Source organism: Halichoerus grypus, chromosome 6 (genome assembly GCF_964656455.1).
Source record: "Halichoerus grypus chromosome 6, mHalGry1.hap1.1, whole genome shotgun sequence".
NCBI lineage: Eukaryota > Metazoa > Chordata > Mammalia > Carnivora > Phocidae > Halichoerus > Halichoerus grypus.
In genome coordinates, this window is record NC_135717.1 from 9603759 (window position 1) to 9627321 (window position 23563).

At 56.5% G+C, this 23563-nt stretch overlaps 1 protein-coding gene across 14 annotated transcripts in view; it reads right to left on the minus strand.

Annotated features, from left to right (window-relative positions):
- The window catches only part of MLXIPL (MLX interacting protein like), a 35762-nt gene that overhangs the window by 10308 nt on the left and 1891 nt on the right, over positions 1-23563 (minus strand). For 13 of the 14 annotated variants that reach the window (XR_013448718.1, XM_036112555.2, XM_036112554.2 and 10 more), the window contains exons 1-7: positions 12504-12855; positions 8475-8581; positions 4208-4290; positions 3950-4039; positions 3608-3652; positions 2885-3086; positions 2678-2758 (exon numbers count right to left, since the gene is read on the minus strand). Coding sequence is in view for 13 of the 14 variants with exons in the window: in XM_036112555.2 (XP_035968448.1) it covers positions 2678-2758; positions 2885-3086; positions 3608-3652; positions 3950-4039; positions 4208-4290; positions 8475-8581; positions 12504-12796 (901 nt within the window). In the remaining variant the exon portion in view is untranslated. Of the gene's footprint in view, positions 1-2677; positions 2759-2884; positions 3087-3607; positions 3653-3949; positions 4040-4207; positions 4291-8474; positions 8582-12503; positions 12856-23563 lie in introns of those variants that run through there. The other variant, XM_078074478.1, reaches the window with a different exon arrangement.

Genomic DNA, 23563 nt, shown 5'->3' on the forward strand with positions numbered 1-23563 from the left:
CCAGCTCCCAAGGCCTCTTGGTCTGGCCCGACCCAGCCACACAAGGCCCAGCCAAGGCCCTGGCTCCCCAGCCAGGGAAGCTGGTCAGGCCTCTCTCCCAAAGGCCACCTTGAAGGAGACCCAGGAGCGGGACAGATAAGCCCACACCCAACCCGGAGCCTGATGGGGTTAAACTTTGTATGTGCATCTTATGTGAGTCTGGTGCCCATGTGTCACTGGAAGGTTGTCGCTCTGTGGGTGTCAGCGTGTGGTCTCATGCAGGATCCATCTCTGCTATGTGTCCCCGTGTCTGTAGCTCTGTCTGAGTCCGTGTGTGCCTACCTTGATGTGAGGCCCTCCGCAGGCGCACGTCGGCTCTGTGCCCGGGTGTGTGTGTTTGTGTGTGTGTGTGTGTGTGTGTGTGAGCTTGCACGCACTCATGTGGGTCTTTCTTGACCACCTGATCAGAAAGGATCTTCTTGTCCTACTGCCTCCCTTCAACCGAGGCACTGGGTGGCAGAGGGTGAGTGGTCACTGATCCTCTATCCCCCCAGCCCCCAGAGACCGTGGGCCTCATCACTAGGCCCCTTGAGGCCTAGGCTCTAGAGCGAGCCACGTAGGGGGCCTGTTCCCCGCTCACTGCTGCTGCCTCCTCCCCAGCGCTCTGCAGGGCTCATGGGGTACCGAGCCCAGTCACCACCACCCCCCCTGCCATAGTTTGCCCTCAACTGTCCCTTCCCCCTTGAGAGAAGTTGCTTTGTAGCCCTAGCCGGCCACCCACGGAGCCCTAGTCCCCCCCAGCTTCTGTCCCCCAATGATCTATATCTCCTCCCTGAGACCCTCTCCTACTCCAATCCCCCTCCCCTTCCTTGAACACTCCTCCCCAAGCCCCCTCCCTCGGTAGAGTTCCGGCCTCGTCCCTGGGTTTCCTCTCAAGTGAGGAGCTCTGGGGGACAATCGAGGCAGTAGCCCTGGTGGCCTTGGTGCTCCCGGCCCTCCCTGTGTGTGCAGCGCCAGGGGGCCACGCTAGCCACCTCTCTGCATCACCCACATCCCCTACCTTTGGTTGCCCATGCTCACCGCCCCCCAGCAGCCACCCTGGATTGAGAGAAGTGGCTTCCTAGCCCCCAATTTGGCAGAGTCCGGGCAAGAGGCGGTTTCCTACCTGTGGCGGGGGTACGTGTGCCCAGACAGGACCACTGCCCTCCCAGACTGGTCTGCTCCCTGGGCTCTGCCATCAACACTTCTGCCCCCACGGCCCCCACCCTGCCCAGGGCTGAGGCAGGGGTGGGGGTGGTTCCTCATTCCCTAGTGCCCGCCCCACCTCTTGACTGACAGGCCCAGGACCCTGTGCGGAAGAAGCGGAGGGGTCATGGGAACTAAGCCTTTATCCCAGAAACCCCCTTCCTACCCCCTGGGCCTGGGCTGAGACAGGCCAAGCCTCTATGGCTACCCGACCCCTAGCAGGGTCCAGAGTCCCCTGTTCGTATGATTGTCGGGGACAGTCTCCAGGATCTAAGCTAAGTAAAGGAAGCAATGTCAGGCAGAGTCTATTGTGAAAACAAAAAGAGACATTTGGGGCGCCTGGGTGGCCCAGTCGTTAAGCGTCTGCCTTCGGCTCAGGTCAGATCCCAGGGTCCTGGGATCGAGTCCCACATCGGGCTCCCTGCTCAGCAGGAAGCCTGCTTCTCGCTCTCCCACTCCCCCTGCTTGTGTTCCTGCTCTCGCTATCTCTCTCTCTGTCAAATAAATAAATAAAATCTTTAAAAAAAAAAAAAGAAAAAGAGACATTTGTCCACAGGTGCTCACGCAGACACGGGTATCTCCGGGAGGACACAAGAAACCAGTGACCGAGCAGCCCTGGGGTCAGGAGGAGGGAGGCACAGAAACACATTACTAAAAAAATAAAAAATAAAATAAATAAAAAAATAAAAATGCTTTACAAGATATAATTCCTGGGATTTTCTTAAAAACCACTAAGGAAGGAGAAGTGGGTGAGGCCTCCATGAAACCAGACCGGTCAAGGGTTGATACATATTGAAGTCAGTGATGGTTACAGGAGGCTTCAGTGAACCACTCTCTCTCTCTCTCTCTCTGCGTATGTTTGGAATGTTCTTTTTTATTTATTTAAAGATTTTATTTGTTTATATTTATTTGAGAGAGAGAGAGAGAGAGAGAGAGAGAGCACGACTGGGGGGAGGGGCAGAGGGAGAAGGAGAAGCAGACTCTCCGAGCTGAGCAGGAAGCCCGATGTGGGGCTCGATCCCAGGACCCCAGGATCATGACCTGAGCCCAAGGCAGACGCTTAACCAACTGAGCCACCCAGGCGCCCCTGGAATGTTCTTTCATAGTTTTTAAAGGGAATTATGTAAATAATAAACGGGCCCAAACAAATCAAAGTCCCTTTCTCTCCTGAGATTCCCAACATGCCCTCCTTTCCTGGGAGCGGGCAGAGCCTCTAGCATCCATGCCCCTGGGCCCTGGCGCCTGCTCAGGTGTCCAGTCTGGCCCTGCTCTCACCTGAGGCCACGTCAATTGCACCCCAAGTCCGGACAAAGGGAGACCAGGAAGGGCCCTCAGAAATCACTTAGACCATCCGTCCTCCCGGAGGGGCCTGGGACGGACCTGAGGGCCGGTGGTCATCCGGGGACTTTCCTCACACTCCTACAACCCCACCCAACAGGGGGCGCTGCCTCACCTGAGATCTCCATGAAGTCGTCCAGGCTGGGCTGCAGGGGCGTCAGGTCCGGCTGGATCATGTCAGCATTGCCCACGTAGGCTGGAGGGGGCAGGGGTGCCATCAGGAGCGGCAGGCGGGGTGGAGTGGGGGCCGCCCATCCCCTGGCCACCCTCCCTTGGCCGCCCGGATTCTCGCAGGCCTCGCTTTCCAGGTGCAGGCCCTTACCGTCCTCAGGGGGCAGCTGCAGGGGCGCGGAGCTGGGCTGCGTCATGGTGAAGAGCGTGTCGGAGATGTCGGACAAAAAGCAATCGAGGTCCAGCAGCTGCCGCCCGCTGGGCTCCTCCTCCGGGCCCCCCAGCAGCACGGGCACCACACTCGAGAAGAGCTGCTCGCACCATCGCTCTGGTGGCTGCCAACCCCCTTCCGCCTAGGGAGACAGAGCCTTCAGCAGCCACGAGAGGGACACAGGGGTCCCCCACTGCCCCTCGCCCTTCCGTATGGCCCCCGCCTGGGGGATGAGGTGGTCAGCAGGTCGGGAGCCTGTGTGTGCACGGCCCTCCTCACCTCTCTCTGGAGGACCCAGTGTGCTGCCTGGAAGACCTATGGCCACCCCATTGGCCTCTGACAACTGCCCCCCGCAGACAGAGCTGGGTGGCCTGCTGAACAGATAAGGGTCCCCTTCCTGCCCCCTATACTTTTTTCCTGCCCGGAACCCCAGTTCTTGGGGACTTCTGTTCCCCCCATGCCTCCCACCACTTGCTGGGCTAACCGGAAGGCTTGGGGTCTTCCCACCACTGCGCTCAAAGGCTCCCCCTCCTCCCGGGAGAAGGGCTCGATCAGTAGAGGACAGCGGCCACACCCACTGCCTTCGTGACCCACCGTCGCCGGGCCACCGCCTTACCCACCTAGAGGGAAGCTGTCAGTTCTCTGGGTCCCGGGAGCACCCACCTGCTTTGGGGTCAGGAGGTCCCCTTCCCTGCTGGATTTACGGAGCTGCAGGAACACACAGTGGTGGACACTGGATATCTTGTCCCTCTTCCATCAGTGCCCGCCAAGGCCTCCCCTACTCACAAGCTCCCCCGGACGAAAGGGCTCCCCATTTCCCCTCAGGAGCTCCTCCGCGCTGGGAGGTAAGGAGGCGGCGAGGAGACTCTGGGCCACACGGTGGCGCTGTCAGCCTGGATCTTAATGGCAGGCGGGGTCGGGCGGTCGAGAGGAGTCCCGCCCGGGCTCTTCCAAGAGAGGCAGTGGTCCGCAGCCCCCCGGACCCCCCTCCCTCCCACCACTGACCCGTTTCTTGTAGTAGATGCGCCACTTGTGGTACTCGCGCATCACCACCTCGATGCGCCGCTTCCAGTAATTGCCCTCCAGGACCACGGCCTGGGGAGGACCAGGAGGGGGCTCAGTGAGACCGCGGGCACTGACCCCCAGCCCTCACCCAATCCGCACCTGCGCCAGCCCCTCCTGCCCCGCGCCGGGAGAGACCCGAGGGAGGGGCCGGGCTCGGCAGGGAGGCAGGCAGGCCGGGAGGTCCCGCCGCTCAGCTACCTCCGGTTTCCGGTGCTCATCAGCCTCAGGCCCCTGCAGGGGGGTCACGAAGCCACACACGGGGCTCTTCCTCTGCTCCACATCTGAGAGAAGGGGGCCAGGTCAGGGGGGTACCCGGCACCTTCACCTCCCACCCCAAGGGGACTGGGACTCAAGTGCCACACTATGAAATCCTGCTTGGCTTCTGATGCTTAGAGAAGTGCCACCTCCTCCAGGAAGCCTTCCTGCCTGCTCTAGCACCCCCAGAGCCCCCTCTTTTATGGGACCCTGTGAAAGGAACCTCCCACACCTCCTCTGCCTCCCTTGGGAGCCCAGTAGGTGTTCAGGCAACACTCGCTGAATGGGATTGTGGGACCACAGGAAGTGAGCTGCTCCAAGAAGGTCAGACTGGCAGGCCAGGGCCTGGAGCCCTTGGTCTCCTGCCTCAGGCTTTTCGGCACTGCCCAATCTGATGCCAGAGAACCACCCCTTGTCCTCTCAGGCCACCTAGCTGAGCCCTTTCTCCACCTCCTCCACTCCCTTCCCTATCTCCAGTCCAATCTCTCCCTCCCCAGGCTCCTTCTTCGGGGCCCATAAACACATTTCAGGCTCCCCTTTACCTCCCAAACTTTCCCTTCCTTTGCTACCCCAACAAGCTAATCTTCTTCCCTTTCACCCCTCTGCTTTGCCCCCAGTTCTAGAATAGTTGTCATCAGCACCTCCACTCCGTGCCTCCTGGTCTCCTCTTCACTTCCTGTGACCCAGCACCTGCCCCCACTGCCCGGCCAAGGCCCTTACCCTCCCTGGACCCAACCTCTTGGACCGCAATGCAGAGCACCCCCTCCTCCCTCTGCCAGGGAACCTACCCTTAGTTCTCCTGCCTCCTTGACTATTTTCACTGGCCCTTCTGCGAGGCGTGCCCCCAAACCCCTCTCATCTTGCCCCTTTCCAGCTGCAGATATTTTTCACCCGCCCATAGAATCTCTGTCAGGATGTCCCAAAACTTGGGGGGTAGGGAATTAAAAAAAAAAAAAAACGATGTCCCAAAACTTGACCCTCTCAGATGTTTGGAAACATCCTTCCCAAGCCTGTGCGTCCTCTGGACAGCCAACACTGCCCCCCACAGAAACTGCCCATCGACCCCCAGCATTCCTATCTAACGGTGAACTAATCATCTCACTCCTGTCTCACTCCCGAGGATATGTGGCATTTCTGCCACTGTCCCCTCCCCTCCATATTCTTAGTCACCCCCCCCCACCGGGGGTCTGGTGACCTCCTTCATAGGCCCCACCTTGAAGCCAAACAGCTTCCCCCCACCACAGCCCACCCTCCGGTTTTATTCTTCACGGAATGCCTTTCCCTTCCCTCCTCTGCCTCACCCACATCTGCCCACCCGTCAGGAGAGCCCAGGGCAGTCCCTCTTCCAGGAAGCCCTCCCTCCTCTGAAACCCTGCAGTCTTATCTGCCTGGCTCTCCACTTGGCCTTGGCCATTTCTCTGCATGCTGGCCTCCCTGCTGGGAGTAAAAGTAGGAGCTGTTGCCCTTTAGCCTCAAATCCCTGAATCTGGCAGAGAGCTTGGCACACAGTAGGGCTTCCGGACCCTGGGACCCCCATGCAGTGACTTTTCCCGCCTCAGTCCTCAGCAAACTTCCTCTGGGACAATTAACAGACAAGGGGGACCACCCAAACATGAAATTATCGGGACCTTCAGCCTCATTTACAAAGTTCTGTCCTAAAGGACAGTCTCCAAAAACGATCCCCACGGGATTAGGGAAGAGGTTTGTCCTGCTGACTGAGCGTGGCTTGGAAAACAAAGGGATGGGTCCCTGGGTGTGTGAACTCCCAGGGGGTAAGAGTAAGGAGGGTCTCAAAGAGTAGCTGCCCTGGGTTCCCAGATGAGGACATGAGCATTAGGGTCCCCAGAGGGTCAGGTCTGAGCAGGCCTGGCTGGACCTTCCCTCCCCCACCCCGGGGACCCTGTGCTCTAGACAGAAGGGCAGTGACCATGTGGCTCCTGGGGCTGGGGCGGGCTTTATTTAACACTGTTAAGTTCATCCATTCAGGAAGCCACCTAGCCCCTTGCACCTGAGCTGGGACAGATGCTGGGACAGGGAATCCGCAGGCGAATCAGAGCACTCACGGCTTAGTTGGAGAGATAAGGAAAGCACACACATAACATGAGCTAATGCAAGGTGGGGAGCCCGCCCATGAGAGGTGCACAGTGCTCTGGGAGCTCAGAGGACACCAAGATGATTTGGGGGTGTTAGAAAGGAGGGGAACTTGGAGGCCAGGAGCCTGCAGAGGGGTGGCAGGTACAAAGGGGATGAGCCAGGCAGCCCTCCAGCTGTTCCCCCCCTCTCCCTTTCCTGAAGCCCACCTTCAAACCCTCAGTGCTCGGGGAGAAGGGGTGTGCCATGTGCTGTTGCTATTATCACGATAACATTATCACCCTCGGGGAGCCCTTGTGTGTGTCAGGCCCTGTGCTGAAATATGAATGATCTCACTAAAAACTCACAGCAAGCCTCAGAGTAGGACCTACTGTTATTCTCTCTCTACAGATGAGCGATCCTTATCTAGGGAGACTAGGGACTTTCCCAAGGTCACACAGCTTGGTGGGAAGGGGCATCCTAGAACTTGACCCAACCCTCCTCTCTGTCTGACACAGAACCCAGGTGCTTCTAGCAACTCGGGCAATAGCCAGAGACCAGGGTCTGCCTGTCTGGGTGAGGACCCTGGGTAGCATCAGCAATTTCTTCTGCAGAGAAGGGTTTGCATCCCATCCAGCTGTGTGGGGGAAGGGCAGAGAGAGCGGGGCGGTGGGGAAAGTGGCAGTGACTCCCTCTGGCCTATCAGCCTCCTGGTTAGGGTAGGTCCTGGTCCTACGTGTTCTCAGGTGAGCCATCCTACCTGTTCTCAGGTGAGGACTGGAAGCCAGCCAGCTGGGAGCAGCGAAAGGAGCTCTGGGCTCAGAGTAGGAGAGCCCTGGACTTCCAGCCAGTGACAGCTCTGTTCCTTTTATGCTCCATGACCCTGAACAAGTTACTGGCCTTCTGGGCCTTACTTGCTCATCCATAAAATGGGGGTAATAATACCTATCTGCCAGGGTTGCCAGGAAGGCTCGAATAAGATGGTTTATGAAGTACTGGGAAGCAGAGATAAATGGAAACCAGAAAACCCTCCCTCTCTCTGCTTGGATGGAATCCAGGGGACCAGGACAGAGAACACTGAATATGTTCCCTCCTGGGCTGTGTGTTCCCAGCTCAGGGTAGCTTTTGATCCTGTAGCAGGACTTGGCTGCACTGGATAAGGTCCCAACCCAGGGTGGACTGGTCTGAGGCTGCTCAGCCTTGGCTGTTTTGCCATGGAGGGTGGGTGGGTCTCGAATCCCAAAATGAATGACCGTGACCTTCTCAAGGGCATATCAGATTCACCCATCATGGGGGCTCCTGGGTGGCTCAGATGGTTAAGCGTCTGCCTTCGGCTCGGGTCCTGGGAATGAACCCCACATCGGGCTCCTGGCTCGGCGGGGAGCCTGCTTCTCCCTCTCCCTCTGCCTCTCCCCCTGCTCATGCTCTCTCTCTCTCTCTGTATCTCTGTGTCTCAAATGAATAAATAAAATCTTAAAAAAAAAAAAAAAAGATTCACCCATCATTTATTCAGCACCAGCTTTGCGCCGGGCCCATTCATACTTGTTATCCCCAGGCCAACCAGGAAAAGTAGGACTGTTGGCCTTATTAGGAAACAGATTCAGAGACGTTAGTCACACAGCCTGAGGTTCCACAGCCAGCGAGGGCAGAGACTGGGTAGGTAAGCAGCTCTGGGCAGCTCCCAGGTCTGCAGCCCCCTCCACTCTACCGCATGGCCTCTCTGGGTGCTGCACCCCCCCCCCCAGGCTCCATGCGGGCACCTGCTGGCGGTTCCGTAAGGACTTCAGAAAGGCTGGGGGAGACCCAGGCAAGATCCTTATTTTCTCCCCTTTGCAACACGATGCCACTGGCCCGGACAGCATCCAGCACCTCTTTCCACCCTGCCGTGTGAGGCACTGACTAGGCTGATGGAATGCAGAAAGGGTCTTGAACTGCCCTCCAAATCTCTGCCCACCTTAGGACTTCCAAGGGGTGACCGCTGCTGTGCCTAGCGGTCCCTGTGGAGAGCACCCTTTGGAACGCGTTCCCCTAGACCCTCTGGGGGTCAGATGCTGGTGCTGGCCCCTAAGGGCCATGGGGGTTTCCTAGGTGCCCCCCACTTACAGCCCCCCTGCTGGTGAGGCCCGTGGTGCCCACTCACACTGGATGTACCAGGCCCTCCAGATGGCGTTGTTGAGGCGGATCTTGTCTCTGCAAAGCAGCTTGAGGCCTTTGAAATTCTTCCACTTGGGAGACACCAGCTTGCCACTGTCAGAGGGAGAGGGCTGGGTCAGGGGGGGTGGGCAAGGGGAAGCTGGGGGGGGTTGCTCCTGCAGGGCTGGCTCCCCACTCTTGCCATGCACTGGGTATTCATCCATGCTGGGCCATCTGAGGGTCTCCTCCCCAACCCCGAAAATCCTGCTCCTCGCTCTAACCTGCCTGAAATTCCTACCCTGAGAGTCAGACCTTCAGAATAGGTCCTTGCTAGGGGCCCCTGCGTTCTGTGGCCAGAGCTGCTCATTCACCCACCGCCAGAACTAAAGCCAGGGCTGAAACCTGTTTGTCAGCTCCGTCCTGAAGACAATAATGCCGGTGGCCCCACAGACATCTGTCTGTAGGCCCGCTAGGGCGGGTTCTCAGACCCATTTCTTACAGAAGGCAACTGAGCGTCAGGAAGGTGAAGGGACATTCCCAAGGCCACATGGTGGAGATTCATTCAGGCCCTATGGCTTTCTCTCCACCAGTCTCACTGGCCCCCTTTGGCCCCTAGGGGATGGGGAAGGTGTTCCTGGGTGGGGAGAAGTGGCCTCCAAGCAACCAGCCTCTGTCTTTTCACTGCCCTTCTGGCGCCTGCCCACTCCGGAATCCCAGGATGGCGATCTGGGCTGAGCTGGAAAGGTGTGCCCCTTCTCAGGGGTGTGTGCAAGACGATAGCCATCGGGCTCCAAAGGAAGGCAGCTGGGATGGTGGAGTGGTGGGCACGTGCTGTGGGGAAGCAGCACCCTGATCCCGACCCCTAACCCTGACCCTAATCCTAGCCGTCAATCAAATCCACGAGATGGAAGGGCCTTACACAGGTGAGGGGCTTGACTCTCAAGGTCAAGATGTGCCAAGTCAGTAAGGACTTCAGAAAGGCTGGGGGAGACCCAGGCAAGATCCTTATTTTCTCCCCTTTGCGATGTGACGCCATTGGCCCGGACAGCACCTAGCACCTCTTACAGGCCAAGTCAACCACCCCTAAGGAGCTGACCCAGGAGGTCAAGATGCTCAGGGTCCAGACCCCAACTGGTTCCCCCCTTCTCCCTCCATCCTCATGGTCCACAAGCCAGGGCTGTACACCAGTCCCTTCTGGCCCACCTTCTCCAACCCTTGCTCACATGGGAAGCTGAGGCCCCAAGGCTCAGTTTTTCAGAACCCCAGGCCCGCTTTCTTCCAAGGCTTCTCCCTCATCTTGGGGGTAAGAGGTGGGTGGGTGGCAATCGGACTACTACAGCCCCTTAGGTGCATGGGTCACTGGATCCCCTCTCTTCTCTGGTCTCCAAGCTCCTGTGTTTGTTTTGGGATAGGGAGTGGGGAGGACTGCCACCCCAGGGTACCATAGGCCTCATTACCCAAATAGAGTACATAGCCCATGCTTGCTGGCTGGCCCCCTCCCTCCTAAGTTAGATAAACACCATCTGTCCAGTAGGGAGACAGGGATGGGGTACACTGATACGTCCCGGGCCAGCTTCTTCTGTGGCACCTGGGGGGACTCCTGAGTTTGTTGCCCCTGCCGGTATCCCAGCAACCTCCCAGCCTGCTCTGGTCACCCAGTTCCCCATGCCCAGCCTGCCTGCCCTCCCTCTGTTTCCCAGCTGAGGCTATGATGTGTGTGGCCAAGGCGGTGCTCAGGGAGCTGAGACAGTGAGAACATCCAAGCCTAGGAGGAAAGCATTTTGTCTGGGTCGGGCTTGTTGGCTGGGAGGGGAGGCGAGGGGCCCAGCTGGGAGCAAAAAGCCTGGTCCTAGGGTTCAAGGGCTTCTTATGACCAATAGAAAGTCTGGGAATCTTGGGGATGGGTTGGAGAAAACCTAGGACTCTTAGTTCAGCGTGACCGACCCCCCATCCCCTCTCCCATCCCCAATCTACCTTATAGGAATTCCCCAAGAGTCTCTCTGACAGAGTCCTCCTTGCTGTCTCCCAGAGGCCATGCTTTCCATAGCTAGCCAGCTCTGACCTTGAACGAGTGTTTTCTTGGAACTTCCAGCACCTGTCTCCCTGGGGCTTCCACCTACAGAATCGTGAACTGTGGGCCTCCTCCTAGAAGGGGAGTCCTCCCTCTTTCCACACTGCCCTGCTGAGGATGAAAGCCGGCCAGGCAGCCACAGACTGTCCTTCCGGTCAAGCACCTCTGGACCCCTTGCCTTGCTGTCCTTTCCCATCCAGTCACTCTCTCAGGTCACCCTGGCTTCCCCAATACTCTCCCTTCCAGGGGACCCCTATAATCAGGGGTATTCAAGGGCTAAAACACTGTCCCAGTCTGAACCTCAGATTTTTCCTCCATCGAAGAGGGGGAAGCCAAAGTCTCCTCTAGTACTGAGCCACCTCCATTCCTGGCACTTGGGCCCCCACAGAGACAGAATATTCTGGGTGTTTAGGGAGAAAGCACAGCCCTCTCCCTCCAGCTCGCCTGGGTCACATCAGATTCTAGTCAGCCTCTTAGTGGGGGCAGTTGTTGGAGTGTGCCCTAGCCCCAATCTTGCCCCTACCCCCGAACCCCTCCCTTTGGCCACCCATGGTTTGAGGTTGGATGGGATGTGGTATAGAGCAGGAAGCTAAAGTTGGGAGCAGGTGAGAAATGGGGTGCCCTGGGAGAGTCTGGGGAGGAGCGGTGCCCACATCCGGTGTACCAAGACCTTAAATGCCCTCTCCCAGTCTGTCCCATGATGTCCCAGGAGGCGGGGGGGCGGGGGGGAAGGGAAGAAAGGGACGGGAATTTGAACTTTCCACATCGGTCCGGCGCCCTGGACGATCAGGTTGCAACATGACCTGGGCCCGGGGCCAGAGCATGTGGGCCAAGGTTACATCGCCTCCAGCCAATGGGGTCTCGGCTAGGCTGCCGCGGTTGGGGGTGGGCAACACCCCCGCAATCCCCACCCCAGCTCCGGCTCCTGGTCCTCGAGGGCCGTTCTGTATCCAGTGGTTCTCAGAAGGGGAGGAGGCGCCGCAGAGGAAGAGGAATATTTGCACAGAGAAAAGATCAAGGCCGGCCCATCCCCCTTTCACCTCTATGGTTTTCAGTTGATAATTTATCCCGGCCCCTCCGCTCCTGGGAACTTTGCTCCAGGGCCCTGGGCCAGAACCCGGGTTCGCGCCCTCCCCTAGGACACAGGCGTGGGGCTAGGGCCGGGCGCGGTCCTTGCGCTCTGCGACGCGCCGAGCAGGGGTCCCAGGCAGCGTTAGGCGCTCAGCCTCGGGTGGGTGGCGACCGGGGTAGGCGAACCCAGGCCTCCAGGGCACCAACCCCCACGCGGCGTGCTGCACCCCTGCCGGGCGACCGCTGGGAAACTCTGCCAGCTCCCCCCCTCCCCCGTCCGCCCGCGGCACCCTTCTGTCGCCACCCTCGATCTAGCAGGTCAAGAACAGGTGTCCCGGCAATTGGGGAGTGCAGGGTGGAGGAGAGACTGGGTTTCGAACGACGTTGGCTATGAGTCCGGACAATCATGGGCGTGAGGAGTGTCGCCAGGGCGCAGGACTGGCGTGGGTCTGGGCCGGGTCTGCTGGGGAGGGAGCGGAGGGCTGAGGTGGTCTGGCGGATTGGCCCCCAGAGTGGAGGGTGGGGATAGCTTAGGGTCCTGGGAGCGCGAAGGATGCCCTGGCATTTCTTTGGGGGCAGAGGAGTCGGGACGGGGAGAGTGGCCCGCGGTGGGCCTATGGCGGTCAAGGTGGAGGGCAGGCGGTCCGCGCCCTAAGGAGGGAGTGAAGGTGGCGAGCAACGGGAACCTGGAGGTGCGCACTCCAGGCGGAGGCCGGTGGGCTGGCCCCGGGCCGGAGGACGCTCGGGGCCGGGGCAGAGGGGTGTCCAGGATGTGGTCGGAGTTTCCGAGAGCAGCCGGGGACCAAAGTTTGGGGCCGGGTCGGGTGTCCGGGGCCCCAGCGCGTGGTCCCGCCACGGAGGGTCTAGGCTGTCGGGCCCCGGAGCCGCCCTCACCTGTAGGCCAGGCTCATGCACTCGAAGAGGCGGGTGAGGGTGGGGTCGATGCTGCGCGGCCCGAAGTCTGCGGGCCCCATGGGCCCCTCCTGGTCGCGCCGCCGGGTCAGCGAGTCGCTGTGCGGCGACGACACCATGAAGTGACCGCTGTGGATGACCTGCGAGCGGAGCAGCCCGCCCGCGCTGCGCCGGGTACTCGGGTCCTCCGAGTCTGTGTCTGAGTCCGAGTCTTGGCTGGGGACGACCCGCGGGCCGTGGAAGCCCGCGGCCAGACCCTCCAACGCCCCGGCCATGGCTTTAGTCGCCGCCGCCTCGCCCCGGCTCGGTGGAGCCGCCCGGGCGGCTCGCTAGGCTCGACTGGCCTCATTAGCATGGCCCCGCCCCTCCGCCGCCAAGAGGTCGTTCGAGGGGCGGGGCCTCCGGGGCGGGGCGGGCTTAAATTAGCATAATCAGGGTGTTAAATACGAGCGTCGGCGTCCGCGAGCTACTTGCGGGTCTGGAGTTTGGAAGAGGAAGGGGTTCTCATCTCCCCTCCCGCCTTTCCTTTTGTGGTGCCCCTACTCCGCCCGAAAGGGGTCTCAAGAAGAGTTGACTATCAGTCGTTCACACCTGAGCCTGAAAGCGCCTCAGTGCCTGGGGTTCCTTGCTTCCAGGGACGCCCCCCTGTGAAGCCCCTCACCTAACTACACCCCTCCCTCCCTGCCCTCTTTGATCTCTCGGCTCACATTCACCCCCTCTCAGTCCTGCACACAGCTGGAAGCACCCACCTCTCAGAAGTCTTGTGTGGCCTGGCCCACAGGTAAGTCTCAGCACCCCCAGTTGCCATAATGATCATCACTACACCTGCACAGAGGCCCCAGAGGGTTAATGAGTGTGAATCCAGTGCTGATGGCTGACAGCTGGCAAGGTGGAGCCTTGGTCACCCTCCCCTGGACATCCCCCAGGCAGGCCATCTGCTCAGGAGCTCTGGGCACCCCCTCTCCCCCGCCCTGAGGTCCAGCTCCTGTTCCTGATTCCCCTCCTCGCACCCTGAGAACATGAACCAGGGTGTTTGGTCTGAGGCACTCACAGGGTCACCTCACTGGCACCTGTAACAATCCTCCAAGGTGGGATTCTTGCCCCACGGCCGGCGGCGTCACCAGAGTCCACAGGAGTGGAAAGACACTTGAGTATCTACAGAGGGCCAGCCGCAGAACCTGGTCTGGAATTCCAGACTTCCCATGCAGGGCTATCCCTGGCGGGGGAGGGGAGGGCTAGAGGCCAATGGTGGAGGGTGTGGCCTAGGTGCGGTCACAGGAGGGAAAGGTGGGGGTAGTCAGCTGGGGGCGGGAAGCTGGGAAAAGTTTCCCTCAGAGTGCTTTCCTCCTGCCCAGGATCCCGAAATCAAATGGCAGTGCTTCCAGGGTCCCTGTGACCATCTGAGAAGCTGTAATGATGACCCCAGGCAGCTCACAGGCCCGCTTTTCCACCCACCCATCCACCCACGTCCCTTGGCCCAGGTACCCTCTGTCCCTGGCAAACAGTCACCTCTCAGTCCCCGGAGCCTCGGGTGCTCTCCTCCGTTGTCCCCTGCTGTTCTCTGCAGGAGGCGCATTCTTTCCGCTCATCTCAGCCAAACTGGGGGGGCCTCAGGGTCCCACCTCAGCCTGCCTCCTCTGGAGAGAGAGCCATTCCTAAGTGGCTCTTTTGGGATCCTTGGCACAGAGACCGACCAATACAGTCGTTACTTATCCCTGATGTGCCTGACTGGCTTTGCCCCTGGCCTGTGGGCCCTGAGGCAGGACTGTTCCTCTAGTGTCTGAACCCCCAATCTGAGCATGCAGGGACTTGGGGGAACCCATGACACTAAACAGAGCTGGTGGCCACTGTGGGGGAGAGGGCTGGGAAGCAGGGCCTCCTCTCCCTCGGAGACTTCTAGTTTTAGGGACCCATGCACCCCAACAAATCTCTGTCTTATTGGGGTTCTGTCTCTCTACCTGTAAAATGAGGCAGTTGAATTCAGTGATTTCTTAGGAATCTGTAACTGTTAACACCCTTGGTTCTGAGTCTATGCGATCAGCATCCCACCTCACCCCACCATGCTCCCCTTGGCCTCCTGTCCCCAGGATAAAAATCTCAGAATTGTCTCCTGTGGTTTCAAGAGACTTTCCTGAGAGTTGGGTCTCAGTAGGGTGGATTATATGTGTCACCCCATTTCCCTTCCTTTCCCCAGACATCAGTTGGCTCTCTCTCAACAAGCATCTGCACCCTATTCTTGCTCTCCTCAGGGCCTGATAATACCCTTGGAGGACTAGTCCTGAAAAGACGATCCCTCTGTGTGTAATTCGAAAGAAAAGACTGCGACACTGTATAATAAATGCAAGGAAGTTCACAAATTCTGATTCTTCCATGACGACACCTTCAATTAGAATATCCATTACTAAATTTTTTTTCAAAAAAAAAGAAAAGTTTAAATGCTCCAAGCTTGGGGCGCCTGGGTGGCTCAGTGGGTTAAGCATCTACCTTTGGCTCAGGTCATGATCTCAGGGTCCTGGAATCGAGCCCCAGGATCAGGGTCATCATCAGGCTTCCTGTTCAGCAGGGAGTCTGCTTCTCCCTCTCCTTCTCCCCCCATTCCCCCCCCCCCAGCTCACACATGTGTGCGTGCTCACTCTCAAATAAATAAATAAATAAAATCTTTTATAAATAAATAAATACTCCAAGCTTGCTGGCACCTTGAATGCATGCTTCATCCGCCTTGTCCAGCCTCCCCCAGTCATCGTTCCTTAACCATACTGAAGTAAGTAATATTACCTCCATTTTACAGTTGAAGAAACGGGCTCAGGGAGGTGAGGCACTTGCTCAAGTTCCCACGGTGGGAAAGGGCAGAGCCAGGCCTGACTCTGAAGTCCAGGCTCCTTCACTTATGAGGCTGCCACTCTCCCTCTTAAATACAATTCTAGCCACAGCCAGCTGGAGAAGTCAAACCAGCTGGCGGCATGGGGGCCCTGCCTGGCATGCCCGGACATGGGCACAGCCTGTTCAGGGTGCCCTTGCCCAGATGACAGTGCAGGCATATGTGAGCTGCCCTCGCTCACCCTCGTGCTCCCTTTCCGCTCTGGCCTCCGTCACCTGCTACCCAGCGTTCACAGCCTCTCTCTACAGCCAAGTCTTGTTCACAGCCCACAGAGACCCCAGGACCAGGTCCGGATTGGTGTGAGAAGCCCTGGCTGGCCAGCAATCCTGCTTGACATCACACCTGCCCTGTGTCCCAGCCTTAGTTCTCGGGATCCCTCCCCTGGGCTGCCCCTCCTCATCGGGAAAGTTCGCCCAAGCTAGAAGTGCCGCCTCCACATCCGCATCTTCCCGGAGTTCTCACAACCCTATTCCAACACAACTTTTAATTGCATCTGGCTCTGCCTTCTCAGGGAGGGGTGCACATTCCTCCCTGTCCCACTAGATGGCGAATGGCCTGAACGGGAGAATCGTAGTTTATTTCTCTCTATAGACCATTTTCCTCCAAGTGCAAATGTGCAAATGGGTTTTTGTCGAATGGATGAATTTATATTATATCTGTCTACTATGTGTGCTCTGTCTATCCGTCCATCCATCCGTCCATCCATCCGCACACACACACACACAGATGACATTTACTAAGTGTATATTATGTGCCTGTTGCAGTGCTAGGTATTTCACTTTTGCAAGAGTTCAAAAATACAGAAAAGCAAAGATTTGGCACTTGTAATACCCAAAGAGATGGAAAGTAGCTTAGCAGCTGCCAGGGGCTGATAATGGGGGAATGATTGCCAATGGATATGGGGTTTCTTTTGGGGGTGTTGAAAATGTTCTAGAATGAGATAGGGGTGATATTTGCATAATTCTGTGACTATACTAAAAGCCACCGAAAAAGGGTGAGCTGTATAATAACTGTATTATATCTCAGTAAAATTAGGCACTTTTAGACATCATTCCATTTCCTGGTTGTGCCGTCAATTGTGTGTGGATGTGGATGTGTTAGGATGGTCATGGCCATTTTACAGAAGGGGAGACTGAGGCTCTGCGGGCGAGTCGGAGTGCTGTTGTGAGAACTGACTCTAAATGGCTAATGTTGGTGGGGCCTAACCTAACCCATCCATGGAATCTTCATAACAGCTCCATGAGCTGTTTCAACTCATTTCAACTCATCTTGTAGACAAGGAAACAGGCTTTGCCGAAGGTCACAAGGTAAGAAGAGAGCTGAGATTCACACACAGTCAATCCGATGCCAGCCTGCCCACAAGAACCTACGTTCTCAAATTAGAAGGACTAGCGATCATGCGGGAGGACGTGGTGTCAACAGAATCTCATCCAGGCTGTTGCCAGAGTAACTTGGCACAATCACTTTGGAAAACTATTTGTCAGAACCTGCTAGAGCCGAACATCTGCATCCCTTATAACCCAGCAGGTGTATATGTGCACCAAAGGACATGCACACAACTATTCATACAGCATTATTCTTATCAGCTCAGTACTGGAAACAACCCAAATGTCTATCACCAGCGAATGGTTACATGCATGGTGGGACAGCCACGCTACGCAATATTAACGCAGCAGTGGGAATGAACCCCCTACAACCGAATGCAAGCGTATGGATGCATCTCACTGATCATATGTTGACCAAAGAAACCTGACATGGAAGTGTATGCACTGTAAGGCTTCACTTTTTTTTTTTTTTAAAGATTTGTATTTTATTTATTTGTCAGAGAGAGAGCGCACAAGCAGGGGGAGTGGTAGGCAGAGGGAGAAGCAGACTCCCTGCTGACCAAGGAGCCCGATGCAGAACTCGATCCCAGGACCCTGGGATCATGACCTGAGCCGAAGGCAGACTCTTAACCGACTGAACCACCCAGGTATCCCTGTAAAGCTTCATTTTTTTTTTTTAAAGATTTTATTTATTTATTTGACAGAGAGAGACACAGCGAGAGAGGGAACACAAGCAGGGGGAGTGGGAGAGGGAGAAGCAGGCTTCCCGCGGAGCAGGGAGCCCGATGCGGGGTTCGATCCCAGGACCCTGGGATCATGACCCGAGCCGAAGGCAGACGCTTAACGACTGAGCCACCCAGGGGCCCCTGTAAAGCTTCATTTATATAAAGCTCCAAAACAAGCTAATCTGTGGTTTATCAGTCAGGGGAGTGTTTAGCTTAGAGGTGACAGGAGGGATCAAGAAGGGGCTTCCTGGGGTGCTGCTAACATTTTCTTTCTGTATCTGTGTCCCGGTTACATGGGTGCATTTTTGGTGAATATTCATCAAGCTGGATACTTATGCTGTGTGCACTTTTTATTTTTATTTTTTAAAAAGATTTTATTTATTTATTTGAGAGAGAGAGTGAGGGAGAAAGAGAGAGAGCATGAGGAGGGGAGGGGCAGAGGGAGAGGGAAAAGCCGACTTCCCGCTGAGCAGGGAGCCTGACTTGGGACTCGATCCCAGGACCCCAGGATCATGACCTGAGCCAAAAGCAGACACTTAACCAACTGAGCCACCCAGGCGCCCTTGATGTGTGCACTTTTTTTTAGGTATGTTAGATTTAAAAGTTTTTGAAAAGAGAAACCAAGCGTGCATGCGTACATACCACACACACACACACACACACACACACTATCAGCCACTTCGCCTCCTGAGTGACCTCCGATGCTATTACCTGAAGCCTGCCCCAGCTGGGGGTGAATTGGGCATCTAGGTGAGGGGAGGAGGGAGGTGGTGCATCAGGTCTAGAAGAGGATGGCAGGGGTGGGGGGGTGGGGGATGGGGGGATCACTGAGTGAGTTGAAGAAGTAGGGGATGGAGGGATGGACAAGAATGAGAAAGAGGAGTAGAAACGTTTTTGGTGTAACAGATTTTACCAAATGGTCATCCAAAACTATAATCCCCACCTTAACTGTTTACCAACAGAGTAGGGAAAAGATGGGTTGTCCCGCCCACATCATTTCGGCCTTTTCCTGGCCTGGGATGGGTTTTTGTTTTTGTTTTTTTTTAAAGATTTTATTTATTTATTTATTTGAAAGAGAGAGACACAGCGAGAGAGGGAACACGAGCAGGGGGAGTGGGAGAGGGAGAGGGAGAAGCAGGCTTCCCGCCGAGCAGGGAGCCCGATACGGGGCTCGATACGGGGCTCGATACGGGGCTCGATTCCAGGACCCTGGGACCATGACCTGAGCCGAAGGCAGACGCCTAACGACTGAGCCACCCAGGCGCCCCCTGGGACGGGGTTTTAAGACTGCCTGGAAATAGCCAAAGTGCTGGAGAAGGGGAAGTTTCCAGACAGACACCCGCACTGGTCACATCACTGATTTCTTCCTTCCCAGCTCTCCCTGCACATCACCCACGCCACCCCCCTGCCCCGCCATTGGCTGCACCCCAGGGCCCTATGGAAATACCTTCCCTTTCCGGTCCACTACTCAACTGTACTAGTCAAAAAGTATAGGGTCAGGAATTAGAGCCTTAAATTACTTGCTCTGTGACCTCAAGGAAGTGACTTAACATCTCTGAGCCTGTTCCCTCATAAATAACAAGTAATCATAATCCCTGTTCTTCTAGTCTCCTCGAGGGACAAGAGGAGAGAAGCATCTAAGTGTGTTGGGCCACGCAGAGACTGGTGGTTTTGTGGCTAAACTTTGGGCAGGCTTTGGAAGCCCAGATGGATGGGCCAAGGCCTTGGAAAGCTGGATGATGGGGGAAGAAGGGGTGCAGAAGAAGAGGGAAGAAGACTGAGAGGGACTAAAGTGGGCTGGCGCTGAAACTAAAACTAGCCTCACTGCACGTTCCCCCAGATCCCAGGGACCTGGCCTGGTTCTTCTAGAACCATCTGGGGAAGCCCAGGCTGACCTTCCAGCTGGTCCCCTCCTCTTCCTGTCCTTCCTCAGTCACAGATACTCTGGGACAGGCTCTGGATCCTAGCTCCCACCCTGTCTGCTGGTCTTTTTCTAGTTGCTTCTCTCTTCCCCTCCTGGGCCCTCCCCGCCCCACTCCCCAACTCAGTCCAGCCTGGGGCAGGAGCTCATGGGAGGCTGCCCGACATGATGTCAGCCCTGGGTTCAAATCTCTGCCTTGCCCACCCCCTCCTCCCCCCCAGCCGGCCATCTGTGAGAACCTTAGCCGGTCATGCCGTAAAAGGGAGACGAAAGTTCTTGCCCTGCCCCGCTCTCAGGGAAATGAGAAAATGACCACGAAGCCATGCTGCAAGTCAGCCCTCCCTCCACTGAACTTCCACAGCCCCGGGCACTATTTCTGCCCTTCTCTGAGTCTCTGGTGGGCATGCCTCGGTCTCCCATGCTGAGTTGCTTGGAGGCAGGAATCATGGTACAAGTGTCTGAGCATCCCTCCACTCCTGCACCCCTGGTTTAACTGAGGGCGTGATACCAGCAGGCAGTTAATATGTGTGCTGGATGGGCAGCTGAGGGGGCCCTTGGGTGGGAAACAGATGAAGAGATGGAAGGTTAGGTAGATGTATGGGTAGAAGGAAGGATGGACAGATGGACAGATGGTAAATGCTAGCTATTGTTATCATGGTAATTGTAGAAATAGTAAAAGGTAGCTAGGAAGCAATGCTGACAACTAGTAATAGTGAGCAGTCACATATGGAAAGAGAAGAAAAGTCGGGGCATATAAGCACCAAACTATGACATTGGTGGTCTTTATGGGAGGCAGGAAACAGACATTGCTTGTAAATTTCCATAAATGTTAAAGTTGCATAAGCCCTGCATATTACTTTTGGAAACGAGAAAAAAGAATTCTCCGAAAAAGTAAAGAAAATAAGAGAGAGCATAGTAGATGATGGCATGGGAACCCTCTCCTTTCTTCTTGAAGACCCCAAAGTCCACAGATCAAAGCTGTCTAAACAAAAGAAAAAGGGTTCCTGACTGGCTGACTAAGCACTGGGGAAAAGGGGAAGGTGCAGCCTCCCGCCCCAGCAACTCTGAACACTCTTTCTCATCTACGGAGCCCAAAGACGACATGGGGGACATTTTCTCTTTAGGGCACGAGGCGGGCTCATCAGGTACCTGTGGGTCATCTCAGGCAAACCATTCACCCTCTCTGGGCTTCAGCTGCCCCCCACCCCCGTAACACGGGCAGAAGCAGTCTAGCCCCCTAGGTATGTTGTGAACAGCCAGGGTGGAGAATCTGGTACACAGCAGTGGAGGGATGGGGGGCAGCCAGGAGATGAGGTTTTGCCAAGAAGGGCTGTCATGCCAAGAGTCTGTCAGTCTACAAAAATGTCACTGGCCAGGGCGCCTGGGTGGCTCAGTCGGTTAAGCGACTGCCTTCGGCTCAGGTCATGATCTCAGGGTCCTGGGATCGAGCCCCACATCAGGCTCCTTGCTCAGCGGGGAGTCTGCTTCTCCCTCTGCCTGCAGCTTCCCCTGCTTGTGCTCTCGATTTCTCTGTCAAATAAATAAATAAAATCTTAAAAAAAAAAAAAAGTCACTGGCCACCATTTTTACCCCCATAGAATACTATGATTCAATTCCATTCTGACACTATCTACTGCTGTTAGCATCCAATCCCACAAGTTAAGGGCTCAGTCCCACAAAACTGGCTCCGTTTCAGACACCAACCACAGCTCCAGGTTATTACGTGTACTTCTGACCGACCGCCTATAAATTAGGGGATCCCAGCACCCCTTCTTCAGGTACTCCGATTTGCTAGAGAGGCTCACAGAACTCAAGAAAGCACTTTGTTACGTTTGCCATTTTATCGTAAAGGATAGAACCCGGGGAAGCCAAATGGAAGGGAGGCACAGGGCAAGGTATGGAGGGTGGGATGGGGGTGCATGGAGCTTCAGAAGCTGTCCGAACTCCTTCACTTAGGAGTTTTTCTGGAGGTTTCATTAGGTAGGCATGATTAAGTCATTGGTTATTGGTGATTGAATTCAATCTCCAGCCCCATTCCCCTCGGGAGAGATGGAGGGTGAGGCTGAAGGTTCTGACCTTCTAAATCCCACCCTGATCTCCCTGGTGACCAACTTCCACCCCGAAACTATCAGGGGCTGTCAGCCACCAATCATCTCATTAGCATACAAAAGAAACTCAGGGCTCTGGAATTTCCGAGGGTTTTCGGAGCCCGGGGTGGGAAGCTAAGAAGGACGGAACATACACTGCTCGGGATTCACACCCACTACTTGGAAGTTTGGCGCGTCAGAACTGGACTAAGCTGTGGAAGTCAGCAAGGGCGACAGGCTCATGTTATTTGGAGGGGCTCAGTCTGGAGCAGCGGCTCACATCAGGCTACCTGGCATGTCACATCAGTGACCAAGCCAGGTGTCCTGCCTCCCAGCTCCGGCCCCTTCACGCTGCACTGTTGGAGCCTCACAAGAGAAACCCTGAAGTAGAACAGGTATCACTGTGTTAGTCTACCCATTCTACAGATGAGAATACAGAGGCCTGGAGAGCAGGCGTGCCTTCCAGTACAGTCTCCTTTGTACCTGGGTGGCATTTCTGGCCACCTCAATGTGCCAGGGGGGTCTGTGCCTGGTTGTTCAGAGTCAGCCCTGGGACAGTAGACTGGGGAGTGCCTTGGAGGGTGTGGAATGATCGTCAAGGCCCCCCGGCCCCCCCAGACCACTGCCTGCTTGGGGAGCATCTGAATCAGATGATGCCCCTGCCATCCAGAGCTCCGTGGCACCGAGGCATGGGGACAGGGTGTGGACTGCGGTGCTCAAACCTGCCCCTGTGTGTGACCTTGGGCTCCTCTCTGAGTGTGACTCCTATGCACGGGAAGATCGGTACGGTGGGCTTTGAGCACTGCTTTCTCACCTTTAACATGGGTGTGGGGATACGGTGTTAAATTTACCTTACGCGGTTGTTGGCAGAATCAGCTGAAATGTGTGAGAGCCAGTGGTAGGCACATGAGTGTGGATTTCCTTTCTCCTTCCCTCCTTCCTCTGCCACCCCTGCCCTTTCTTTTTTTTCCTTCCTGCCTAGTCAACACTTCCAAGCACGGTGTTAGAGAAGGAACCAGGTGCTGTGGGACAGGGGATGTGGGAACCACCTCCCCCAGGGGACTTGGGGATGGAAAAAGGCCTCTCAGACCAGCTGTGGGTAGCTGTGGGAATCACGCCAGGCCCATCAGGGCTTCAGGTCCCTGGACTGACACGGAAAGGGGTCCCAGGGAGGCATATCTCTCATCCAGAGTCACATGGCTGATGGGGCTGTGTGGGCCAAGGGCTGGTATGACTCCCGGGGCTACCCAGCATTAGGGGGGCCTGGGGATTCTGGGCAAGACCTAGCTGACTATCACAGACCCACTCCCATGCGGGCCAGCCTGCCCCATGTCTCAGGGCCTATCAGAGGGATGCGTCACCTACAGAGCTATCGCTGCTGGGCCCTGCCCTGTCGGGGGCCCCCTACACAAGGTCAGCTCAGCCCCCCTCAAAGAGGAGAGGCAAGTGTGAGCAGTCTTGCTCCCGAAGCTCAAAGCTCAGGAGCAGGAAAGTCCAGCGGGGAGGTGGATGAGGGGGAGTCGGGCACAGACCCCGTGGACACCCATGGGCGTCCATGAGTACACCCCCTCTTGTGTGCTGCTCCCGGATGCAGGGCGCACGCTTGCCCACAGCTGCTGCCCACAGCCCCGACGAGCCCATTTAGCCCCCAGTGACAGATGAGCAGAGTGAGGCCGGGAAGGCGACAGGGGACACCTCAGAGGCAGCAGTGAGAGCAGAAATCGGAGCTTTGGAATCAGGGGGCCTTGTTCTGAATCGCAGCCCTGTCATTTCCAGGCTGTGTGACCTTGAGCCAGTGCCGTGACTTCTCCGAGTCTCTGTTTCCTCTGTTTCCTCATCTATAAAGTGGAGACAATATCCCTTCTCTCTCAGGTTATCAGGAAGAAGGAAACAGTGACAGAAAATCACAGTGGCCGGCACTCAGTAGGTGCCCAGCAAATTCCAGTCCCTCCTCCCCCCTTGCCAGCTTCCCTGGGCCTCAGGGAGCCTCTCTTTCCTTCCTCCCCTGCCTCACATCTGAGCCCCAACCCCTTCGTCAGCACCGATCAGGGAGTGAGAATTGGGCTGATGAGGGCCTCTCCCACCTGCCTTTGCCCCCCACAGAGC